This window comes from Melanaphis sacchari, unplaced genomic scaffold, assembly GCF_002803265.2.
Source record: "Melanaphis sacchari strain LSU unplaced genomic scaffold, SCAv2.0 Contig20_pilon_pilon, whole genome shotgun sequence".
NCBI classification, from domain to species: Eukaryota; Metazoa; Arthropoda; class Insecta; order Hemiptera; family Aphididae; genus Melanaphis; species Melanaphis sacchari.
The window spans coordinates 4122285-4145962 of record NW_020271042.1 but is presented as its reverse complement, the minus strand read 5'-3'; the positions used below and the strand labels follow the sequence as shown (position 1 = coordinate 4145962).

The 23678-nt window shown below is 27.7% G+C and overlaps 1 protein-coding gene across 1 annotated transcript; it reads right to left on the bottom strand.

Moving 5' to 3' along the window:
- Window positions 1-1101: 1101 nt before the first annotated feature.
- LOC112593671 lies at window positions 1102-22667 on the bottom strand. Its single transcript, XM_025338176.1, has 11 exons — window positions 22306-22667; window positions 17694-17896; window positions 16615-16717; window positions 16093-16433; window positions 15420-15844; window positions 14112-14495; window positions 6689-6869; window positions 4807-4909; window positions 4183-4517; window positions 2633-3063; window positions 1102-2357 (listed from the first exon to the last, which is right to left on the bottom strand). Exons 1-11 carry the CDS (start codon window positions 22433-22435, stop codon window positions 1988-1990), a joined length of 3006 nt encoding a protein of 1001 aa, XP_025193961.1. The 5' UTR covers window positions 22436-22667; the 3' UTR covers window positions 1102-1987.
- Between the last annotated feature and the right edge of the window lie 1011 nt (window positions 22668-23678).

Below are 23678 nucleotides of genomic sequence, written 5' to 3'. Positions count from 1 at the left end.
TATTTTTAATTATAAAATATTAAATTACTACCTAATGTATTTATTGGATATATTATCTTCAATAATTGAACCAGACACCTCCATTTTTCAAATTATTTTAGGAAGCATAAATTTAGATTTTAATATGCAGGTACATGAACGAAGAGTAGGTATACAAATTTAGAATGGAAGCACAAATTATGATATAATAGTTTAAGTTTGTATCTATATTATGTTTACAAGAGCTTTGACTGGATTATTAATTATAATAAATCAGGTATATAAATCACATCTGATTAGCTTGTTTTTTTTAGAGTTATTAGTCTTAATGAAAAATATAACATTAAATATTAGCACACAAATATTTGGAAAATTTTAGTTTTAATAATCCATTAAATAGTAATATGGTTAAAAATTAAGTGAAAACTATAATGTATGATTGAACAATTATATGCTTCTCCTCTATATATCAATTTGCAATAGCACATTATCATAATTTCACATTAGGTATCGATTAATTATTATGATTTATGATGCGTTTTACCATTAGTATTTACTATGAAATTGTTAACTTGTAACCATGATGGGTAATAAGAAAAATTGTGAGGCAAAAGTTAAAAGCATCGAGTTACGGCCGGCAAGAAAATTGGAGTGTTTAAGAGCTTTATAAATTCGATTATCTAATTATTTATAATCATTGCTATAATTTTGACAAGAAATTGTTTTAAAAAAAATTATTCGCTTATTTACTCATGATACATATAACTTCATGTTTACAAATATATTTATGCGTCTATACTTTAAACTACGGTATGTAAATAATAAATAGTACCTACCTATATAATATTATATGCCTATAGGTATATAGACTTTATATAGTATATATTGTTCACGCTAAGTGTAACACTAAATATTTGATTTTTGGAAGATAACAGAAATTAGTATCATAGTACATATTTTTAGAAAATTACAAAATGTTAACACTTTTGGTACACTTATATACAATACAATTTATTTATTTTTTAAATGGCAGCATCAATTTTTTTTTATATATTCTAATAGAATATATATTTTTTTTACAATTGTATTTGTTTAAAAAGTTTGTTTCTAATTATAAAATTGACAAAGTTAGAGTAAGTTTAAATTTACAACATAAAAGGTTGATGAATATGAAGTTATTGAATATAATTTGAACGGTTTATATGACTATATAACTACTAAACTACCTATATAATACGTATACTAACTATAAGCGGGGAATTATATGATTGTATACCCCAAAAACTGCATTTCAACCCGTCCATAGTACTATTCTTGTAAAAAACATGCAAAAGGTATTTTCTAACCCCTTATAATATTCAAAATATTTCAGTATAATTTGTATTTGCAAGGCTATTTACGTAATTTGCAGGATTTAATTATGCATAAAATAAAAACTTTCAAGAAGAGGTTAAAATAGAAAGAAAGTGGACGACAAATTTACATAAACAAATTCAAAATTTTTTTAGTTCCACAGTAAAGTCAAATAATACGACTTTCAGTGGATTTTATATAGAGCGGTGAAATAATATGCAAATTTTGAGTTTAATCGTGCAAATTTGAAATTCACGCTAATCATATGTGTATTAATTGGCACAAGAAAACAATTCTAATGTAAATATAATAATTATCTTTGTGGAAGGAGAGAGGTGGAGATATATTACTCTAACTCTCTTGGGAAATGTTTGGTTTTATGAATAACTAAATAGTGTGAAAATTATAAAAATTATCTTATAAATACATGTCAATTGCATACTAATTTGACTAAAATTTTAAATAATTTGAATATGTGATGTTGGTGGGAGTGAAAGGGGTAAGAAAAACGTATGTGTAAGAGTTGATACTTAAAAGATCAGAGAGTCAGGAGAGAATCAGAGTCTATAATAAGAGTAGGTGCAATACATGATAATAAATAATAATGTATACAAAATATATGAGTCTGATGACGTCGCCAGTGCTCTTAATTACGTTATTGTTCTTCTCTGTCATTAACCGCTAACGGCGGTGCCGGCAATTGTGTCGGGATCTCGGGGCCACGGTCAACGCAAACACCTGGACCACGCCACCAGAGGTTTAAGTTCCGGTAACTCTTGGTCGGCGCTCCGTCGTCGTGTAGCATCGCGCACAGCCGACAGAAGAACTTTGTGTCGATAAACTCGCCGGCACCTTTCCACTGGAAGTACTCGTTGTACAAATCGTCGTTGGCGTCCAACTGCCGCAGATGCTCGGCCAGATGTACTGGCGACTCATAGTCGTCCACGTGTAAGTACGATCGTTCTGGTGCGAATCGATTGTAGTCCTCGCGACGAGCACCCATCACGACCGGCAATACGTTATGCCTGCAGATGCGAAACGTTTACTGAGTTGAATACCATTAGTATACAGATTTTCGTGTTATATATTATAATAATTATCAATATTTAATAATCAATTTGTTGGTTATAAACAAAATTTATTAAAATTTAGTTTAAGCATAACAATGATATACCGATCACTAAAAGCTAAAGAAGAATATTTTTTCTGTATAATTTGATGATTATTATATATTAAATATTCACGGTGCAAAGACAATTTTTTTTTTTAATAATAATAATAATAATATATCCGTACTTACTGAAGTCCGTAGACGAAAAACTTTTCGGTCACGTAATCAATACAATTTGAATTTTCGATAGCCATATAAAATTTATAATTCTGATCCAGCATTTGTAGAAATGTATCAGATTCGATATTTTTAAATTCACCACATTCACTATATACATCTACAGATATATTATATTTGCTCAACTCTCTAGCATAAAATAGTTCTTTGTCAAAATTAGTGTTACAATCTGTGATAATTATCGACATTTGTTTCGTTTTATTTCGTGCGTAATTTCGATTAAATTGTTCAATTTGAGTTACTGACGGATCGTAATAAGCCCATCGTTGAAAAGGCGTAACGATATCACTATCATGTCGATATGTAGCAGTCCAGTTGATTAAATCATAGCCAACGTTCAAATCTGTATAGTATGCAGACTTATTAATAAATAAAATCCATATCTGTGGAGCATACAACAATTTTAAAAAGAGGGAAAATAGGTAACCATACCATAATGTATACAGACAGTAGATCAGTGGTCTCAAACATACGGCCCGCAATAAAAATACATTTTGAACAAAAATATGAAAATAGTGCAGCTCAAAAATAAAAATTATCAAATATTCAAGCTATTTTTAAATTTTAATTATAATTTTTTTTTAAGTTAACGATCATTATATTTTTTCAATGATAATTTTGTAGTAATAAAAAGTAAATAAATGGATTTTGTATGTATTTTTGCCTTCATTTTGCCTTTAGTTTCTAGTGTGTAAGTATAAAAGTGACACTTAAAATTTGGCCCACGAATTTTTTTTGAAAAAATATATGGCCCGTAGGTAATTTGAGTTTGAGATCACTGCAGTCTGCAGTAGATGTTGACTGTCGAGCATACTTCGTCATTTCATACAAAAAACGATTCTGGGCGAAGACGGTCAGCCTATAACTAATTATATTTTATGATTGAAGTATATTGCTTATACTCGTATAAACCAAAACATAAAACATCACAAACCTGTCATTCACATCGCTAAGTTTAATTAGTTTTTCGATGATAAATACTCATTAATTATAATTATTATATTTTTTTACCAAAAAATGTTGAATTTTCCAGTATTAACTTAAACTGTAGTTTAGTATTATAGAACCTAAATATGGCAAAGAATTAATATAATTTTTAAAAATATTTATTGAATAACTTACGCTTTTTTAACACATATATTTTTAAATACCAACTTATTAATAGTTAATATTGAATAAGAATGCTCGCAAAAACAGTCTTAATATATTTTAGAATTCTATTTCCTGGATAAAATTTTATAGAAATAACCAATATATGTTTTGTAATAAGGGGTGACCAAAAATGTAAAAACTGAAATTTATTGTGGATGAAAATGGAAACATTTATTATTATACTGATAGTTGTAAACGAAAACGTCAGTCTTTCCGGAAAAGTGGAACATTCTTACAATTTATATAGATTACTGTGTTAATTTAGGAATTGCATAAAATATTAATTATCTGCACCTGCAGGAATTTTACAAAAATCCCAGTTGTAGCATTGTTTAAATGTTCATTCTTACTTGTTTATTGGTCTTTATGTGACTTGGACGTGAGAATTCATTTCGAAATAAAATTGAATCTATGTTTGAGCCTTTTGATTTATTTGTAGTAATTGTGCATCTATTTACTGGGCAATTTTTTGAAATAAATTCGTTTTGCCCACTATCAACCATCCATTCATTAACATTGTTGAATAATAAAATTGACTTAATTGGTGCATTGTTATACTCGTAATTTGGTGGTACAAACATCAATTGTTCTTCTATGCGATCGCTATTTATTTGTTCCTCCGGCCATACCCGAGAAAGTTTTATTCCAGAGCTTGATGAAGCTTTGGTAGGTTTTATTGAACCATCTGAAAAAACAATGATGATACATAGCAATGTTTTGTAATTTATAATAATTATTTGTATAATATATTTATAATAGTAAAAAACGAAAATGTTATTTTTAATAATTAATTATACGTCGTGTATAAGTATACAATGGAATAATGATTAATTAAGTATTAAATATATAGTATATTCTAGCCATTTAGGTAGTTTTGCAAATTATACAACACGCTCACAATTCACATAATAGTAATATTTATATCTACGTCTTACGACCGTATTTATTTTTTTAAATTTATGAATTATAATTACCTTTGAAATACCATGGTAAAGGTGGGTTCGCAATTTCATTCCATTCCATTTCTTTGTAATAAGGTGTTACTGTTATAATTGGTTCCAAATAATATGGATGGTTCTGTATAAATTTGATTAATGTTATTTCGCATTTACATTTTTAAATTCCTTGATTATCAAAGATTCAAAATTAAAATGTAAAAATATATATATTTTGGATTTTTAGTTTGTTTTGCACTAAATTAATATTAGTCTTGTTACATAAATAAAGCAAATTATTGAATTCATATTTCATATAATTTATAATATTTAAATTTTTATAACCAATAAAGTCCGTTACTTTTTGGTTTTATTTTTTTAAAATTTTTTTTTAATATTCTTATTTCTTGTCACCAGAAATTTTTAGTCAAACTCCATGTTCTACTGAATAGAATATTTAAATGAACAAGCTCAACATAATTTATTAGATAAAAATATTTCTAACTTAAAATTTTGATAGTGTAATTCCATGAAAGATAGTTTTTATGATACTTAAATTTTATACTTTATGAAAAAATGTTTATTATTATTATTATTATTATGCAATTAATATATTGAAAATGAATAACAATATTGAACAATTTGATTAAATAGTCAAAATTTCAATCCACATTTAAAGTATTTAGCGTTCTTACAAACTTTGTAATGTCATTTTAAGAATATATCATCAAACTATGTAATGGGATATTCATTATTAAAAAGTTCTTATGTAAAAATTGTTTAACCTCAATAGAGCATATAATACTTAATAGACTTCATTCATATTTTGAGACAATTTTAAATATAAATTACATTTTAAGATACATTTTAATGCAATTTACCCCCGAGTTTTTAATGAAAGTATAGGTATATATAATTGCAATTTTTTATCTCATCGTAAGGTTATTTGGCTGGTCTTTCAAAAATAAATTTTAAAGTTTTACATTATAGATTGTCACTGAGTATCTGTTGATCTTTTGCCATCATTTTGAATAAATTTAGAATTTTTCAATCGAATATTTTGTTAATTTGATTTGTTTTTAAACAACATATTATGCTTATGGCGTTTATGCGAGTCGTTTATGTGAATCGTTTATTGTCGTTATCTACATTTTTTTGAAATACAAACTTAAATCCATCTTAAATTAAAACTGTTTGATAATTTTTTATTAATAACGTTCTATTATGAAGGATGTACCAACAATATTATTATATACGTCATTACGGTAATGGTTGTGCAAAAAAAAACTTATTATGTTGGGAAATATTGAGTACATTTTTAGCTGATAGATAATTCATGATTGACAGATTATGAAAATGATTGCACTCGATAAATTAATCTTTCTAGGATATAATATATGATGTTATAAAACTATATTTTTAAATTTTCCGAAAATTGACATAATAACCGATAGTACATATTGTAACTATTATACATGTATTAATTTTATTTTAGGTATGCTATGAAAGAAAATACTAGTATAAATGTATAATATTCAGGTGTACTCAAATTGTTTTCTAAAACACCCGAACACAATAATTCGAATAAGAAAAGGTAAACAATCTAAATTTGGGAGGCAATTCAAGGAGTGTGTTCTTATCTTTATTGACAGATAATTACTCAATAATTAGTTATTATTCATAACTTATTTATAATGCATAAAATTAAACCATATTTTATTGTATTGTACGTATATCTTTATCAGCAAATTACTCAATGTATTTTACATAATTTACACATGGCTAATTAAATGAAATTATTTTATTTTTGGTTGAATTTTTCACTAATTCAAAAGAAATATTCATTGAATACTATTTTTAATATATTTTTTTTATTTATTAAAATGAAGAAATATTAAAACAATAAAAATCTATAATTTACCTGTTGATTATAATTATCCAAAACATTATTCTCATTTGGTTTATTATACGCGCCTGGTCGCTGTAACGTCTTCAGATTATATCTTCTCTTAATTAACCAATACACCGTAAAAATACTATACAAAATAGAAACACATAATACAAGAATCAGTAGAAGACGTAATTGTCGATTTGTCATGATATATTTTTAAGACTTATTATCTACAATTAAATGTATCCAATAGTTTGATTGTCACTAATATTTTAATAACACTAATAAAATAAGTTACATTCTTAATGGTCAAAAAGTTTGATTGTTATTTTTTCTTTACAGCTAATATCCATTAAAGGTTATTTTAAAAACTTCCAAGAATGAATAATAATTTAGTTTTAGAGTTTATAAAATGTATAGATAGAAAATATGTTTTTTGCTATTCAATAGAAACTAAGTAAGTAGGACCAATTGCATGGTTTTTAATGTGACCAAAATATTGTTTTATGAAACAATGCATGTTTGAACAACTGTTTTGAAAACAGTTAAGTGAGTATACAGGTATTTTTTTTTTACACGTGTATATGCAGATATAATAATTTATTCATATGCATATAATTAATCATGAATATCTATATTATACTTAATAATAATAATTTTAATGAGAAATAAGCATATTTGTGTTTATTATTTTTTTTAAGAAAACATAAAAATTGATTATTTTCCATTAAAATATGAAAAAAATATTTGTAAATTGTATTTTAGTAGTTCAAAATTTGTATCTTATTGCCTGTATACTTCACATTATTGCTATTTGTTATAATTTATAACTAAACTTTAAAAATAAGTTGTCATCGTTTTGACATCGTTTGCACCAAAAAGTGAAAAACTGAAATGATACGACTGCTGTTATTACTTAATAGTTTTTTTTTTTATTAGTATGTAGTAGACATATCATGCTGAATATATAACATATTATTGACTATATAATTCTATTCCCCTCAGAAAAAAAAATACTGAAGTTGTGTCTATGTGAATCAATAAAAAAGAACATAATATGTCCTACGCACGACATACTCAGAACTTGCTCGCGGCGATGGATACGATTGTGGTGCAGGAGAGCGACCGCAAAAACCATTCCAACTGCAAGCCCGGGTGCTAATCCGAACACTGATTATAAGGCAGTGAGTAGTTTCAACCATTTCGTCGAATAGTCACATACGGCCGATTTTCGCCACCAGTGGTCCACATCATGGTAGTGCTTGGCCGGTGTACCATCGTCGTGCAGCATCGCGTACAGCCGACAGAGGAACTTTGTGTCGACAAACTCGCCAGGGCCCTTCCACCGAAAGTACTCGTAGGCATCCAACCATCGCAAATACTTGGCTAACCGTCAAGTGACTCGAAGTCGTCCACATGTATAGGTATGAATGTCTTGGCGCTATCCGCCTGTAGCCTTCTCGACGTCCGCCCATCACGACCGGCAGAACGTTGTACCTATATCAACCGCTGATATCTGATAATTATATCGTTACAATATTTTTAGTTCTATCGAAAATTATTTTATACGTTCGTACTTTCAAAGCAGCTGTGAGTTATAACTGTTCGCATAGAAAGTCGTGTATAATATATTATACATGAGATTCATGGATGGTCAGAGACATCAATACAGTGATAAAGCGATTTTTATTTTAGAATCAGTTTTAAATGTTTAATGCAATTAAATTTGTCTTTATTACATTATTAAAAACATTTCTTCAAAATTGTAAAACCGTAAAGAAAGAAGTATTTTTTTGTTTATTAAAATTATGTATTTTATTATTTATATGTTGTTAAGTGCTCTTTAAAGTTTTCTGGTACTTACAACTTTAAAAGTACAGTTTATCAATTTTAAAGTTTTAACTGTTGTATATAAACATATTTAATAATTAATATAAATCACATTAAAGTAATAGTTCAATAGTTAGTTTATAACGTCATTATTAAATATAATATATAACTAAGAAAATTATAAACTTACTGAAGTCCTTCTATAAAAAACTTTTCTGTTACATAATCGATACAATTTGAACTTTCAAACGCCAAATAGAATTTATAATCATGTTTTAATATTTGTAAAAAATTATCAGATTTTGTCTTATTCAATCTTTTACATTCACCAAACATATCAACAGATATATATTTGCTCAATTGATTTAGCATACAATAATCTTTTGTTGTCAGTATTACAATTGGTAATTCCTATTTAAATGTTTGATCTCGAGTCATTGAATGTTTGAAATATGCCCATCATGCATATGGTATGACGATATCACTATCGTGTCAATATGTAGCTGTTAATCATATCGTTTCCTACATTAAATCCTAAGTAATATGCTGATCGAAGAAAGAAGAAAATCTATATCTATTAAGAAACATTTACATTTATATTTAATTTTAATGTTTTTGTTTTTTAATAGACTTATTCTAAAATTTATAATAAACTATAATAATTAAAGTAATTAAATATATATGTACATTTTTTTCATACTTGTTTACTGATCTTTTTATATCCAATGTCATACAATGGATCAGAGAACTCCTCTCGAAATATAACTGCATCCATCGAAGTAATACATTTTATTTTAGTTGAAATTGTACATCTATTTACCAGACAATCGCTTGAAAGAAATTCACTTTGTTCTTCATCTAACATTTAATTGCTTATACTGTTGTATAGTAAAATTTTTTTGATTGGCGTATTTTCATATTGATAATTGGGTAGTATAAACATAAGTTGTGTTTCTATACGATCGCTGTTTTATTTTTCTTCGGGCCATAATTGTGAAATTCTAATTCCTGTTATAGGATCTTCTTCCTTCCGCTTTATCAGGCATTTGAATTCCATGAAACAAAATCAAATTGTTAATTGTTTATACACGTAAATCAAATTTAATTAAAACATAACAAGAAATATTTTATCTTGAATATTATGTTATTTGATTCAGTCATAACAAATATTAAATATAGTTAACTATAATTATATAATACCTTAACCTGATATTTTTGATTTCATATAATATAATATATTATTTGTTCTATCAACGTTATTTATGCCACGGTATAGAATGGTCAGAGTATACTCATCAAACTCTCTGTGTGTATTAAATGTATTGTTATAGTTTATTAAATATTTAAATACTAGAATATTGTACTAACCTTTGAAGTACCATGGTAAAGTCGATAAATGTGATTTATCAAACTTTTTTCATTTTATTACATGATCATAATTTTTATTTATAAATGGTGATTTTAAAGTTTTCACAATCTGTAATTTCCAAAATACAGATTAATCAATAGAAAATATACATTTATATGTATATATATATTTATTCAATTCAAATAAAATTGATCAATAAGTCGAATGATACGTTTATTTATGATTATATTTTTTTAAGTTATATGTTGCATTGAAGAATATTAAAAAATATATTTGAATATATTATAATTTAATCACTTAAATTAAATTTTAATATAGTTATTTATAATCAGTGTTGGATTGAAAAAAATTAAAAGAGGTAATGCAAAAGTGTAAAAAAATGTGCGTTTCTGAGTATTTAAATGTCTTATCGATTAAGATATAACTAGAAGGGGTATGTCAAATGTGTACTCTATCTTCAATAAAAGCACTATTAATAATTACAAATATTGTTGAAAATATTGCATCTTATTTTATATGATAACATATTTATAACAGCTAGTAATTTATTTATTCTTTTTTTAAGTACTTATTTATATCTTATCTTTTCATCATCGTTTGTTTGAGTCATCATTTTCATCCCATAGCTGTACAATCGTGTCGAATAATGTCTATTCTTAATTGGAAAATACGCAGTAAAAAATCCGTAAATAATAATGATAAATAACAATTAACATAAGGACCAACAGCCCGTTTAGTAAATTATGTATTCTCTGACCCGTTATGTGTTTGTGCCTACTTTTCTCTAAAGGTTTTGGTTATGCTGGACGTTATTGTAAACGCCATTTATTTAACTTATTTTTTATACTTAATAAATACTATATAATGTTTAGTAACTACTAAGTATCTACATTTTTTTAAAACCAATATTTATTATTTATATATTACAATTGTACACCTATATGTTTAGATAGCTATTTCAAAGTTAGAAGTGAAAAATTTCAACAAAAATATGGTTAGGTTATAGTATACTATGTAAAAATACCTATGTATATATTATACAATATACATATATTAAAGAGCAATTTATATTTTTTAATGTCATGTATAAAATATACGATATACGATATACATAAAATATCATAATTTTATAATCATATTAGTTTTTAGTAACAATTTCATATTTAATAGGTTAGGTGTGCGTGAAAAATTTCAGTTAAAATAAAATTAAATAAAAATTAATTTAAATTTAATAAAATTAAAGGTGTCATACTGTCATTGTATGTCCTTACTTACTTTAAATATTGTTGATACTTTTTATTGGATTGATATTGCATTAGATTTTATGTCTATGTAGTAAAATAGACATAGTATTTACATAGTACATACCTAATGATTATTATCTATAATTTTCGTATATTATGAATGTATCAACTAATTTTTATGAAATAATTTACTGGTAACTTGTTAATTAAATCATGACTTGATTGTTTTTAATTTTCTATTTATACACTGGCTTGGTTTGTTGCGTATTCCAAACAAAATATATTTGTAGTGTTTATGTAGACATAAAGTACGAGTTTAATATATGGTCATGTTTGTAATATAATTTAAGGATCGAATCAAACCACAAGTCACAGAGTAAGTGGATCATAAACTTTATGACTTAAAACTAATCAATAATAAATACCTTATGATAATATACTTAACATATAAAAAACACTAATTTCCTGTGTACTTTATAATTGATTAACATTAGGTATTTAATATTCATATCTAACTTATTGTTGATATTTTGCCATTTAACTTCATTATTGGTTTAATGTTAACGTTACAGTTAAAACTAAAAATCGGTCAAAACTATATAGTTTCCAAAAATTTCTTTAGTTAATTCTGGTTTCAAATAGTTAAAACTAGAAATAACTAAAACGTTCATCGTAAAAACTAGTTTTAACTTACTTTTGTTTAATTAAAACTAGTTATGCCTAAAATATATTGGTGAAAACTAGAATTGTCTAGTGAAAATCCGTTATTTTTATAACGATAGCTTAAATTTATTTTAACTAGGGGAATGTAAAAATAAGTACATGTTAGGATAATATTATTATTATAGGCATTAAATAAATTATTTATTTCGACAAGACAAATTGTCATGGCATTTAGAATTGCATAGTGACATAGTGTTCTATTTTCCTACATACAAATCAATTTGTTCTACAAAATATTTACATGTAAAAATAGGAATATGTTATTCTTAGAGAAAATCTTGCTACTAATTACGTTTCTGAATTGGCAAAATAAAATTTTAACAGTCCTATGACTGCGCCGCAACTCTTAGCGTTGCATAAACCTTATGCATAAGCTATTACAGGATCCTGAAAGCGATAACTATATTTGTGTAATGTTGTTGTGTACTTAATCAACCGTTTATAAGGTTATTATGACTTATGATAATATTGTATTTTCTAATGGTAGTAATTTTATAAAATTGTCGTTTATTATTTATTGATAATAAATAAATATAGTTATTATTCTACAAAATAATTTTATTATCAATTGATAAATATAGGCACATAGTATAATAATTTATAAATACAACTATTACATTTATTTTCAATGCAATTATAACGCAAGGTTTATTTATTTATTTGTAACAATTTTTTAACATAAAATTATTAAAAAAATTCCAATTGATGCTTCAGCACCGTTTTGAAAGTTTTTTCTAATATTTAATTTCATAATACTAAACTTAAAAGCTAATTTACTATAATGTAATTTTAAATAAGATCGAATAGGCGCAAATATTCATGAGAAAATGGCGCTTAAGTAATTCTTTAGTAGTTTTTACACACAAAATGTATTATTAAGTAATATTATATCATATATATAAATACAAGCATTTAAGAAATATTTTATATACATTTGCGCCTAATAACGTAAATAAAAAAATATCACTTTATTATCACAGGAGGTATAAAATAATATATTGTGCAATATAATATTAATAACAATGAAACCTAGTCGTCACAATGTAATACTTAAAAAAATACTACTCAACAAACATTAACACAATTATCTAAATAATATCGCGAATAATTTAATGCATAACAGTTGTTACATCAGCAAATATATAAGTTTAATATGTCTATATAATTCAGTCGATATTAAAATATGTATAAAGACACATAATAAATAAAATAATTGTAAAATTTCAATAATATCATTCCAGTAGAAGACGTTTTTATTATGACATTCATATTATAATATAATAGAACATAACCATCACTGAAATCCACTGTAAAGTTAAAGTAAATAATATTTACCATAAAATATTATAATATTTGTTGTTTGAAAAATCGTTCTCTATTAAACAAGTATAATTTTTTGTTTTTATGATTTAATTAATTTGTACTTTTTGCTTTTTTACAAGGTTTCACTTAACCATTAACGTCAATTATGGAATAATATTATATTTGTTAATTATTTTTTGAACATTTCAATTATTGTGAATGTGATATTTGTGTACCAATGGAGGTGCAGTAAATCGGGAAAAAATCTGTGTATATTGATAGCAACATGGTCGTATACCGCGGGGGAATTAATAATATTAAATGTACAAAAAAAAAATAAATAAAATTCACCGTTTTCTACGATATTGTGTCATATGACTAGATGGGTGAGTGGGTAGTCGATTAATCGAGACGCGGTTGATAGCTACGAATCGAATCAAGTCGGATCGACTCACGCAACCGTTTGTAGTTAATTTATTTATTATTAGTCGACAGCTGTACACGCGGAGACCACTCGACTTGTGGAGTTTGAACATTATTATTGTATAGGGTTGGCAGTGGAGACAATATCGGGTTTCGGCGATTACAAAATATTTTACAACGAATAATTACAAATAGACACGACACTGGAAGTCGGACGTCGCGTGTGTGTACAGTGGAGCTGGAACGACAAGTCGTCTATGCACGACGACGTGCAGGCTGACGCTCGTCGCGGAAGTTCTTCCGACGGCCTCTCCGCCGTCTTCGTGCAGCGCTCGACATGCGCGCGTGTGGCGGCGGTGGCGTCATCGGTGCCGACGGCTGTTTCCGGACGTTCGGACGTGACGGCTGTGGTATCTTCCGAGCGGCGCCGCCGGATCGCCAAAAGTCGGCGTCCGGTGGTGGCGGCGGCGACGGTGGCCCGCCAACGATGCGGCGGCCACGCTGACGTCGCCGACGTCCCGTGATGTAGTTGAACGCTACGGCCGCCGCTCGTGGTAAACGCTAATCGCGGTTGACCGCCGACCGCGGGTCGCGCACTCCGCCGGTCTGGACCGTCGACTCGATGAACCGCCGCCACGGCATAGCATTGTTGCAGACGCCCGGGCCGCGCCACCAGTCGTTGATGTTCCGGTAGTGTTTGGCAGGTGCGCCGTCGTCGTGCAGCATAGTGCACAGCCGACAGAAGAACTTTGTGTCGATAAACTCGCCGGTGCCCTTCCACCGGAAGTACTCGTTGTACAGGTCGTCGTCGGCGTCCAATCGCCGCAGGTACTCGGCCAATCGCTTGGGTGACTCGTAATCGTCCACGTGCACGTACGACCGTCTAGGCGCTAACCGCTCGTAGTCCTCTCGGCGCCCGCCCATTACGATCGGCAAAACGTTGTGCCTGTATCAAACCATTTCATTATTTTCAAATCATACTCACATAATATTTCTTTGTATAATAAATCGTCTTATCTATATCTAATTCTATAGTATCAGCGATAATAATAGAGTATGCATAACTCTTGTTTTGTCGAGTTACAAGGGCAGGAGTAGACCCGTTTAAAAAACCTAGTTTATGTAAAAAAAAAAAAAAAAAATAGAGTATGTTTAAAGAAAGTTTGAGGTATTTATAAAATTTAAAAAAAAAATGAATAATAATTGTTTACGTTTACATTTATAAAATTAAACGCGCTTAAAATTACCTATACAAATCATCTATAACGTATTATAATAAAATATATGTCTACAATTAATACACTTAATTTTGTAGTTGATTACTAAAATAATTAATTAGTTAAACTTAATATTCAATAATCTTTTCTCTTTTATTAATTTTGTCTATTACTTTTTCATCAATCACTAGGCACATAGCATTTTACTGTTATCTTGTGGATCCGAATTAACTCGACTTAAGTGAGATCAGATAGATGAGTATAGTAAGTTATATTTTATTAAATGCGTATATTTTCGCTAAGCATAAAATATATAGTATTAAAAATAAATATTCGGGTGGTATCTAACAGACCACATTTCAACTCTACGCTCCATTGTATGCGCCACTGGTTAGTTATAAATTATAATATAATCGTTCAAAGTTACCGTATAAAGTAATAAAAGGCGGGTAACAAAACTACTATAGTTATTGTTCGGTTCAAAACAAAAGTTTCTCACACTGTTTACTTTTTACAAAAATTTATTTTTTTCACAAATTATACTTTAATTCTTTACGCATTATTCGGTTCATTTGAACGATATAAGAAATTATAATTATTAGAATCATTAAACCTAAATACGTAAATCCTAAACTATTCAGTTATTTACTTACTGGAGGCCGTTAACGAAAAACTTTTCGGTCACATAATCGAAACAGTTTGAATTCTCAAAAGCCAAATAAAATTTGTAATCATGTTCCAACATTTGAAAACACTTATCCGATCTAGGGCACTTGAATTGTCCACATACGCCATACACATCTACTGATATATATTTGGCCAATTCTCTTGCGTATTGTAATCTGCCGTTTTTGGCACCACAGTTTGATACAAACCATGCCACTTGTTTTGTTTTATTAAACGCGTAATTCCGATCTAATCGTTCAACTTGTGTCACGGACGGATCGTAGTACGCCCATCGTTCGTATGGCGTGACGATGTCACTATCGTGTCTATACGTTGCTGTCCAGTTGAACACATCGTTGTAAGTAATTAGTTCTGTATGGTACGGTGATTCGAGAAAATATAAAATCCATACCTGCAATGTTAAAAATGTTGTATCATTTATACAAATATTATATATACATAAATGATAACTTTATTGTTTTTAATATAATATAGTATACCTATAGAAAAAATTCAAAACGTATTATAAATGTTATTATTATATTATGTTTATGTAGGTATAATTACTAATTACTACCATTGATCGTTAACATGTCTTATATATACACAATTAATTTTAATTGTATATGGTTTTAAAGTATAATGAATTGTCGATCTTACTTGTTTGCCAGTTTTTCTGTGACCGGGATGTGAAAAATGATCACGAAATAAAATTGCGTCCACATTTGAAGCTTCTGATTTTTTTGAAGTAATAGTACATCTATTTACTGGACATTGTTTTGAAATAAATATATTCTGCCCATCCTCTACCATCCAATTACTTAAACCATTGAAAAGTAAAATTGTCTTCATTGGTTCATCGTCGTATCGATAATTAGGTGGTATAAACATTAGTTGGTTTTCAATGCGATCACCAGTTTTTTGTTCCTTAGGCCACACCTGTGTAGTTCTTTGTCCAGTTATAGTATTTTTTTTAGCTCTGTTTGGCCTCAGCGAACCATCTGATAAAATCAAGATTAAACATATTATGTTAATTGGTTAAAAATTTACAATCATTTGATTGATATTAGCGTGGTTTATCAAATTTGCATTAATCATTATGATAATTTCCGGAATTATATAAAATATGTGATGCTACAATCTCTTTTAGTTTTTATATTCACTAGGAAATTAAAGATTTACCTTTAAAATACCACGGTAATTGTAATTTTGAAATTTCGTTCGATTCCATCATTGAAGAACTGTATGTCAAAGATTGAATTGGTGATTCCAAGTATTGTAAGTTCTGTAAGTTTAAGTCGTTTTGAATTAATCTACATCAATAATACTCACAAGTCACGGATTTAATTTAGCCCAAATAAAAATAATTTATTGGTACTATTTGATAACATTTTCCTAAGAGATGTAAACCCTTTTATTTTTTTATATGTACATTTATATGAATTTATTTGTCAACTCTTAAAAACCCCGTTTATATTTTGGTAACTTTATATAAAATTAAAAATATATATTTAGCCAGGGAGGGAATCATATGCTTAGTGTTTATAAATATACTTTATTCTAACACATAAAAACTTAATTGTTAGTTTTTATATATCTTATAATAACGCCATGTTGACTCGCCTTAGTTGATATCTGTTTTTTTTTTTTTATGTAAATAACACAGTTATAAGATATGTATTAATTTATTATTATTTAATATTCAACTTTTATAATCCATACTATAAAAATTACTTTTTTTTTTACACTTGTCATATTATAATCTTTAAACGACTATACAGTATTATTTTACTACTGAAGTACTATAATAGCTGTTCTAAAATCATATTTTTGTAATTTATTACACATACATGTATATAATATACACATATATATAAATATGTATACAGTGTATATTTATCATAAGTCTTTTCATACATGTTAAAATATTTTATAATAATTACAATACTATTTTTACGATTAATTGTTGGATAATTTATAAATTATATTAGCATATTTTTTTAACAAATTATTGGTCAACTTAAATTTTTCTAAAGATGTTTAGTGAAATAAAATAAGCTACAAAAGGCAGTTCATTTTTGGTACAAAAAAAAGTTATAATTGACTAAAAACAGGTTTATTCATATACTTAAACATTTCAATTGCTTTGATAACTATATTAGTGAACTATTCCTATGGATGCAGATCGCAAGCTTACAGTCATATATAGTAATGTCATTGTTTTTACAATTGTAGAAATTGTAGAAAATTGTCTAAACTACCTGTTGTTCGTTGTAATCTTGCTGGTCTTCGGTGGGAAAGGGCGACTGTTTTAAGTAATGTTCATCTTTGACTAGCCAATAAGCAGTACGGCCATTGTGTATAACAATGACAAATAACGCTAAAATCAGCAGTCCGTATAGCAAACGACGTATCTGCCGACCCGTCATATTTTCTATTATAATCTTAAATAATCGACACTTTTCTGAAACATTGCATTTTATATTATGTTATATATATATGCATGAATAATATTATCCTATATTCAAATAAAAAAACGATGATACATATTTTTTAGTTTTAATACTATTTTATATAATGCCAATAAAACTATTTACTAACATTTTTTATCCTTTATACTACAAAAACACGCAATGAATTATTTTAACTATTCAGTGTTCGACTGAGTGATATAAATTATTAATATCAGTAATTACGCTAAATTAATTTAAAAATAAGTAGTGGATGGACTTATGAAGTAATGAATCCCACGTATATAAATATTAAGTGGAAACATACAATACACCATAATGACTTAATGAGAAGGCACTTGTTAAATAAAATAGTTAATAAATTTCACTGAAAAAATTTTTTTTTCTGAATTTATGTCAGTAGGTATGACAATTCTCGTTTATTATCCATTGTTGCTGGTTATTTTTTTTAAAAATATTCTATGGCATAACGCCAATTCAGCATACGAATAGTGTTCGAAAAATATCATTCTTACCTAAAGACTATAATAACTTGTTTTACATAACTATACACAACTCATCCATATATACAAAAAACAAATATATTTATAATTAAAATGTATAATGTTATATTCTTGTTTAAAATTACGTTAAAAGATAACATTTATAATTGTATAGATAAATATTTTAAATAAACTCAAAAAAACAACAAGTTGCTTAAAACTGTATTACTGAAAAATTAAGAAAGATTATTACTACTGAAAAATTCATATTGCAACATACAATATACTTATACAGTCATACACATAACTATAAAAATAGGGAGTGGTTTGATATTTTTTATCAAACGTTTGAAGGTTATTAGTTATGGATTATGAATTTTATTGACTTATCTAGAATGAAAAATAAATGTAAATATAGAATTAAAACAATATATTTATTTATGACAACTTGTGATAATTCTCAAAAAATATCCGTTTTACTAAAAATTTATCAATAGTCTTAAAATTTACAGAAAAATAATTATCTATTATAAATGTATTTAAATATAAATACTACAGTAGAAAATAGAAAGTATGTAAAAGTATGAAAAAATTTAAAAAAATAACATTAAAAAGTTTGTATCAATTAATAAAAACAAAAATGTTTGAAGTATGACATGAATTACATTACATTTTTAATAAAAACAGTGAAAACTGATAAGCTATTGCTAATAATGTAGATAATAAAAAATAAATGATTAACTAATTAATATATTTAATATAAAATTAAAAAGGGAGAAAGTAGATACTATACCGCCTTGCTGTATAGAAGGAATCGAGTGTACTTTGTTATATTTGTGTTGTGTAAGTCATTATAATAGAAGTGTTTTGTATTCAGTGATTTATCATTGCATACGAAAAATGATTCTGAGTGAAGCTAGTTTTTAATATTTATAATGCTATTAAAGTAAATTTATTTCAATATTAGTAATATAGTAGGTTGAGTAAATTTTTGTCAAAAAGACAATTTTATAATCAGGTATATATAATATAATATATCCGTAAAAAATTTTAAGTATCCACAAATAATATTTTTAAATTACAAAAAAAATGTCTAAAATCATTATTCTTCGTTTAAATATTTAATTTCATTAAAATTTTAACTTAAAATATCTATAAAAAAAACTGTATTTAAATATATTTTTGGATTTATTAGTTACAATATGAATTATAATTTATAAGCAATTTATGATGAATTTAGTTGGTATTCAACTAAGAAATTTTTTTCATTAAAACTAATAAAAAAAAAAATTGAAAATATCAAATGTTTATAAATAGCTTAAGTATAGAATTAAAATATTTTGAAAATTTATCATGTACGTATAAAAAATATTAATGTTGAAATTTCGTGAAAATTCAAATATTTTTGTTCTTTGTTTTTAAATTACATAAAAATATCAAAAATTGATGGAAAGTAAATCATCAATACATTATGATAGTTTACTAAAGATATGTTGACTGGTGAATATCCAATGTCATAAAGTTTATGTTATTCTTCCAGAAAATTTTGTTAATAGTATAGGTATGAATTAAATTAAATTATAATTATGTCTGTATGTATAAATGTGTGTAGCAATTTCTTTTAAATAATTTTAAAATAAATTTTTGCCTAGGTTCAACAATGCTTATAAACATAAAATATTAATAAATTGATATTAATTACCTACTATTTACTATTATTTTCAAATAATCATAAACCCTATATATGAAATTCAATTAAGTAGATATATACTTTTATTCTTAGAACACAGCTTAACAATTATTCTGCAACCTTAAGTTTAAATTTCAAGCTATAGTTATATTAATATGATAAAAACAATATATCAACATATTAAAAAAAAAATTATCCGTGTAACAATTTACAGTAAAAGATGTGATTTTTTATTTGAAAAAAAAATGTTTGTACCTTATAAAGACAACTGCTAATTTGAGATGAATAGTAATTATTTATAAATATGTTTAAAATATAAGTACTTACTTATAAATTACAAAAATTAGAATTTAAACGAATGAATTACTAAAGAATAAAAGGAAGTAAGCGTACTTGGTGATTCTATCCTGTATACCTACAATACCTACATACATGTATTATACAGAATTAATTAACCATGAACTTCATTTTTTTGAATCTTTTATTTATATCTCATATTTTAGTTATGAAATTCGATAACTCTATTTGTATTGTTACGATAATCTATATTTATAAATTTGAGTCAATAAGAATCATTATGATGTGCAGAGAATAGTTGCAATTATTTAAACTAATTCATTATTTACCATCGAAGTAATATGATTAAAAAAGAGCCTATGAAATAAATTCGAACTTATCATTTATTTTTATTTTTACCGGTATTTTCGAAAATTTTCAATTTTCATAATAAGTTTATTACTTTTTTTAAATTTAAAAGCGTTACTCCTGGGTAATTTCTTTTAATCAAGGCACTTATATCATCAATTAAAATATCAAACATAATTATCATGAAATAAAACTTACAGGTTATAAATTGTCCAATAAATAACCAAAAATATATCTACTCGTAAAAAAAAAAACTTTTAAATAACTATTAGTAAGCAATAAATCCTTATTAATTTATAAAAATTATACAATAAAAATTCTCCCGATTTTATTTCTATACTACTAGTCATACCTAAATGATATAAGGGTAGAACACTGTTTGATTGATCTTCTCGCATTCATTGCGTATATTTAAATTCAAACAGATTAAGATATATTATTATACATTTATGCTACTAAATTTAAATATTAATAGAAATCTGTAAAAATGATCTAAATTTACCAACAAACTCTAACAAATAAAAATAATAATGGTCTAATAATGGAAAGTTGCTCTCAAAAGTGCATGCTTAAAGTCTTTACTATCACGATTAGGGTGATCCGAAATAATAACAAATAATAATGCTATTTCTCATAAAAAATATAAGAGTATCGTTATTATATAGTGGTGACTGGTGAGAAATTAATAAGTATTAATCATTTATGAAATTTAAGGGTTATCGTGTTTGAAGTAGGTACCAGTACAATATAATTTATAATGATATTATGTCTTAACGTCGTATAACTATTTACATTGTACCTATATAGTTAAAAGTTTGCGTGCAATGATTATAATATCTTGATAATAATAATTAGGACGCGGATTTTTATGTAATAAAAAAGTTGTAATGTGTAAATATTTATGTCGTTATTTTTGCCAAAACATGTTTTAAAAAATGGCATATTTAATAAAAAAAAAATTTTATTTAATATTAGTTTTAAAATTATAACTAATAATTACATATACAAACAAAAAAGTAGATACCGATTAGAAAAACAAATTAACTAACGAAAATGGCTAGATAAATTACCTAGAAGAGTGCCTACTTATATATCGTACATGACGATTTCAAAAACAATTATACGATTTTAACGATTGTCCACAGAACGCTGTTTATTTTCAATACACCTGTGATTATGTATGTAAAGTATTTAAGAATATTATCCATTCACTTCAAAAAATATTATGTGACAACGAGTAAGATTTAATTAAGCAGGTTTTGTTTTATCCGGAGTGTTATGAAACGCGCTCGCGTTTAATCAGATTCAAAAAGGTATCTAGGTATCTACATTCAACCGTAAGTTACGAATTTGAACAAAAAATACGTGCCCTAAATAAAATCATAAAATTTCGGTACGAGTACAGCATAATCGCACGCATTGTGAGGTTCCCGAACTTGGTAATAGCGTGTTACCGAGACTTATTGGATTCAGAATTCGAATGACATCGATTTCGTCGGCACAATACCACTATATTAATATTGTATTATACTACGTTAAACGCCTGTTTGCACACCATCGTGTCTCTGAACTCTAAAATAAATACCTCGAAAAACTCTCCGGATCGTCCGTTTTTTTTCATATTTCTCATCTCGTCCGAGCAGTCCGCACACAATTCGTCGGACGGTGCCGCACAAACGTACTATTAATAACATTATTTTTATTACTATCATCATCGTACGGCGCAAAAGTCGAACCGGGTCCGAGATGAGCGTTCGCCCGGAAATCCATGGCCGTACGAAGAGTCGCGCAAATGTCACTGCCGGTCGGCGCGGCCGTCAACGGTGCTGATGCTGTCCACCGTAGCTGGTGCTGCAACCGACGCGCGTTCGTCCCCGTGAACGTCGTCGCCGTGACCGTGGTGCGCTCGGTTCGCTGTGCGTGTGCGTGTGCGGCAGCAACGGCGGTGTACGACGACGACGACGACAACGACGACGATGGCAGCGGCGGCGGCGGGAAGAAAGTTTCGCGCGCGCAGGGACGACGGCGGATAACGCGCGGGCGCCACTCGTCCAGGGCAAAATCTATAAGGGCCTCCACACCGCCACCGCACAGCCACCCCGTCATATATAATCGCAGCCGCCACACAGGGGAACTCTACCCCTCGCGCCGCCGATCCGTCTCCGTCACCCTCGCAGCGGTAACGAGCCGGCGGCGGCTCATGCGCAGTGTGCGCCGCTCCGACTGGATAAAAACGTCGAAAATGAGTTACCGCGAAACTCGCGATTTCGCGGCGTGCCACCGTTTCCACGATAGTGTTTTATTTTTATTTATCGCGTACCATAATACTGTGTGTATAATGGTGACGTCAGACGGACGCGTGGCCAGGTGGCATTCGTTTTACAATAAAACTCCTTTGAGGCCGTCCCCGCTGGCCGCATTTAATTTTAATAACATAATAATGTATACGGAAATATATTAAGAAATCGAAAATAGTTTATAATTTGATTTTAAATTTCTCGTTAAAGGCCCACGTCGGGGGATTTGACGCAACGCGTCGAAAGAGATTTTGTTTTTCGTGTATACTAAACAATTTATATTTATTTACTATTAAATACGTGTGTTTTAAAAAATGATTTAATTGGCATTTATTGTTCGCTTCAAAAGATTACCCTACAAGTACTATTAAAAAAGTTATTTACTTTTTAATATTTATTGCTTTCGAATTAATATTTTGAATAAGAATATGATGGACGTTTAAAAGTTAAACAGATAATGATTCTAATAAATCCAACAATTATATATCACAATAACACACGTATCTTAGTATCCATTGACCACTATGCATCATATTGTTAAAAATGTAAATCACATTAGATCTAACTGTGAGGATATTCACCTTTGTTTGTACCTTATAAATTGAAAACAAATTTGGATTGTTTCAACTTTGAGGATTGTTTTTGTGAATAAAGGATGCAG

Bases quoted from the DNA above. Each gene is read 5' to 3' on its own strand.
- LOC112593671 (XM_025338176.1), bottom strand. From the start codon at position 22,435: ATGATGATAGTAATAAAAATAATGTTATTAATAGTACGTTTGTGCGGC. The intron at 16,718-17,693 runs GTAGTTTAGACA...TTAAACTTACAG, and splicing joins AAGATTACAACGAACAACAG to AACTTACAATACTTGGAATC. The intron at 14,496-15,419 runs GTAAGTAAATAA...GGTTTGATACAG, and splicing joins TTTTTCGTTAACGGCCTCCA to GCACAACGTTTTGCCGATCG.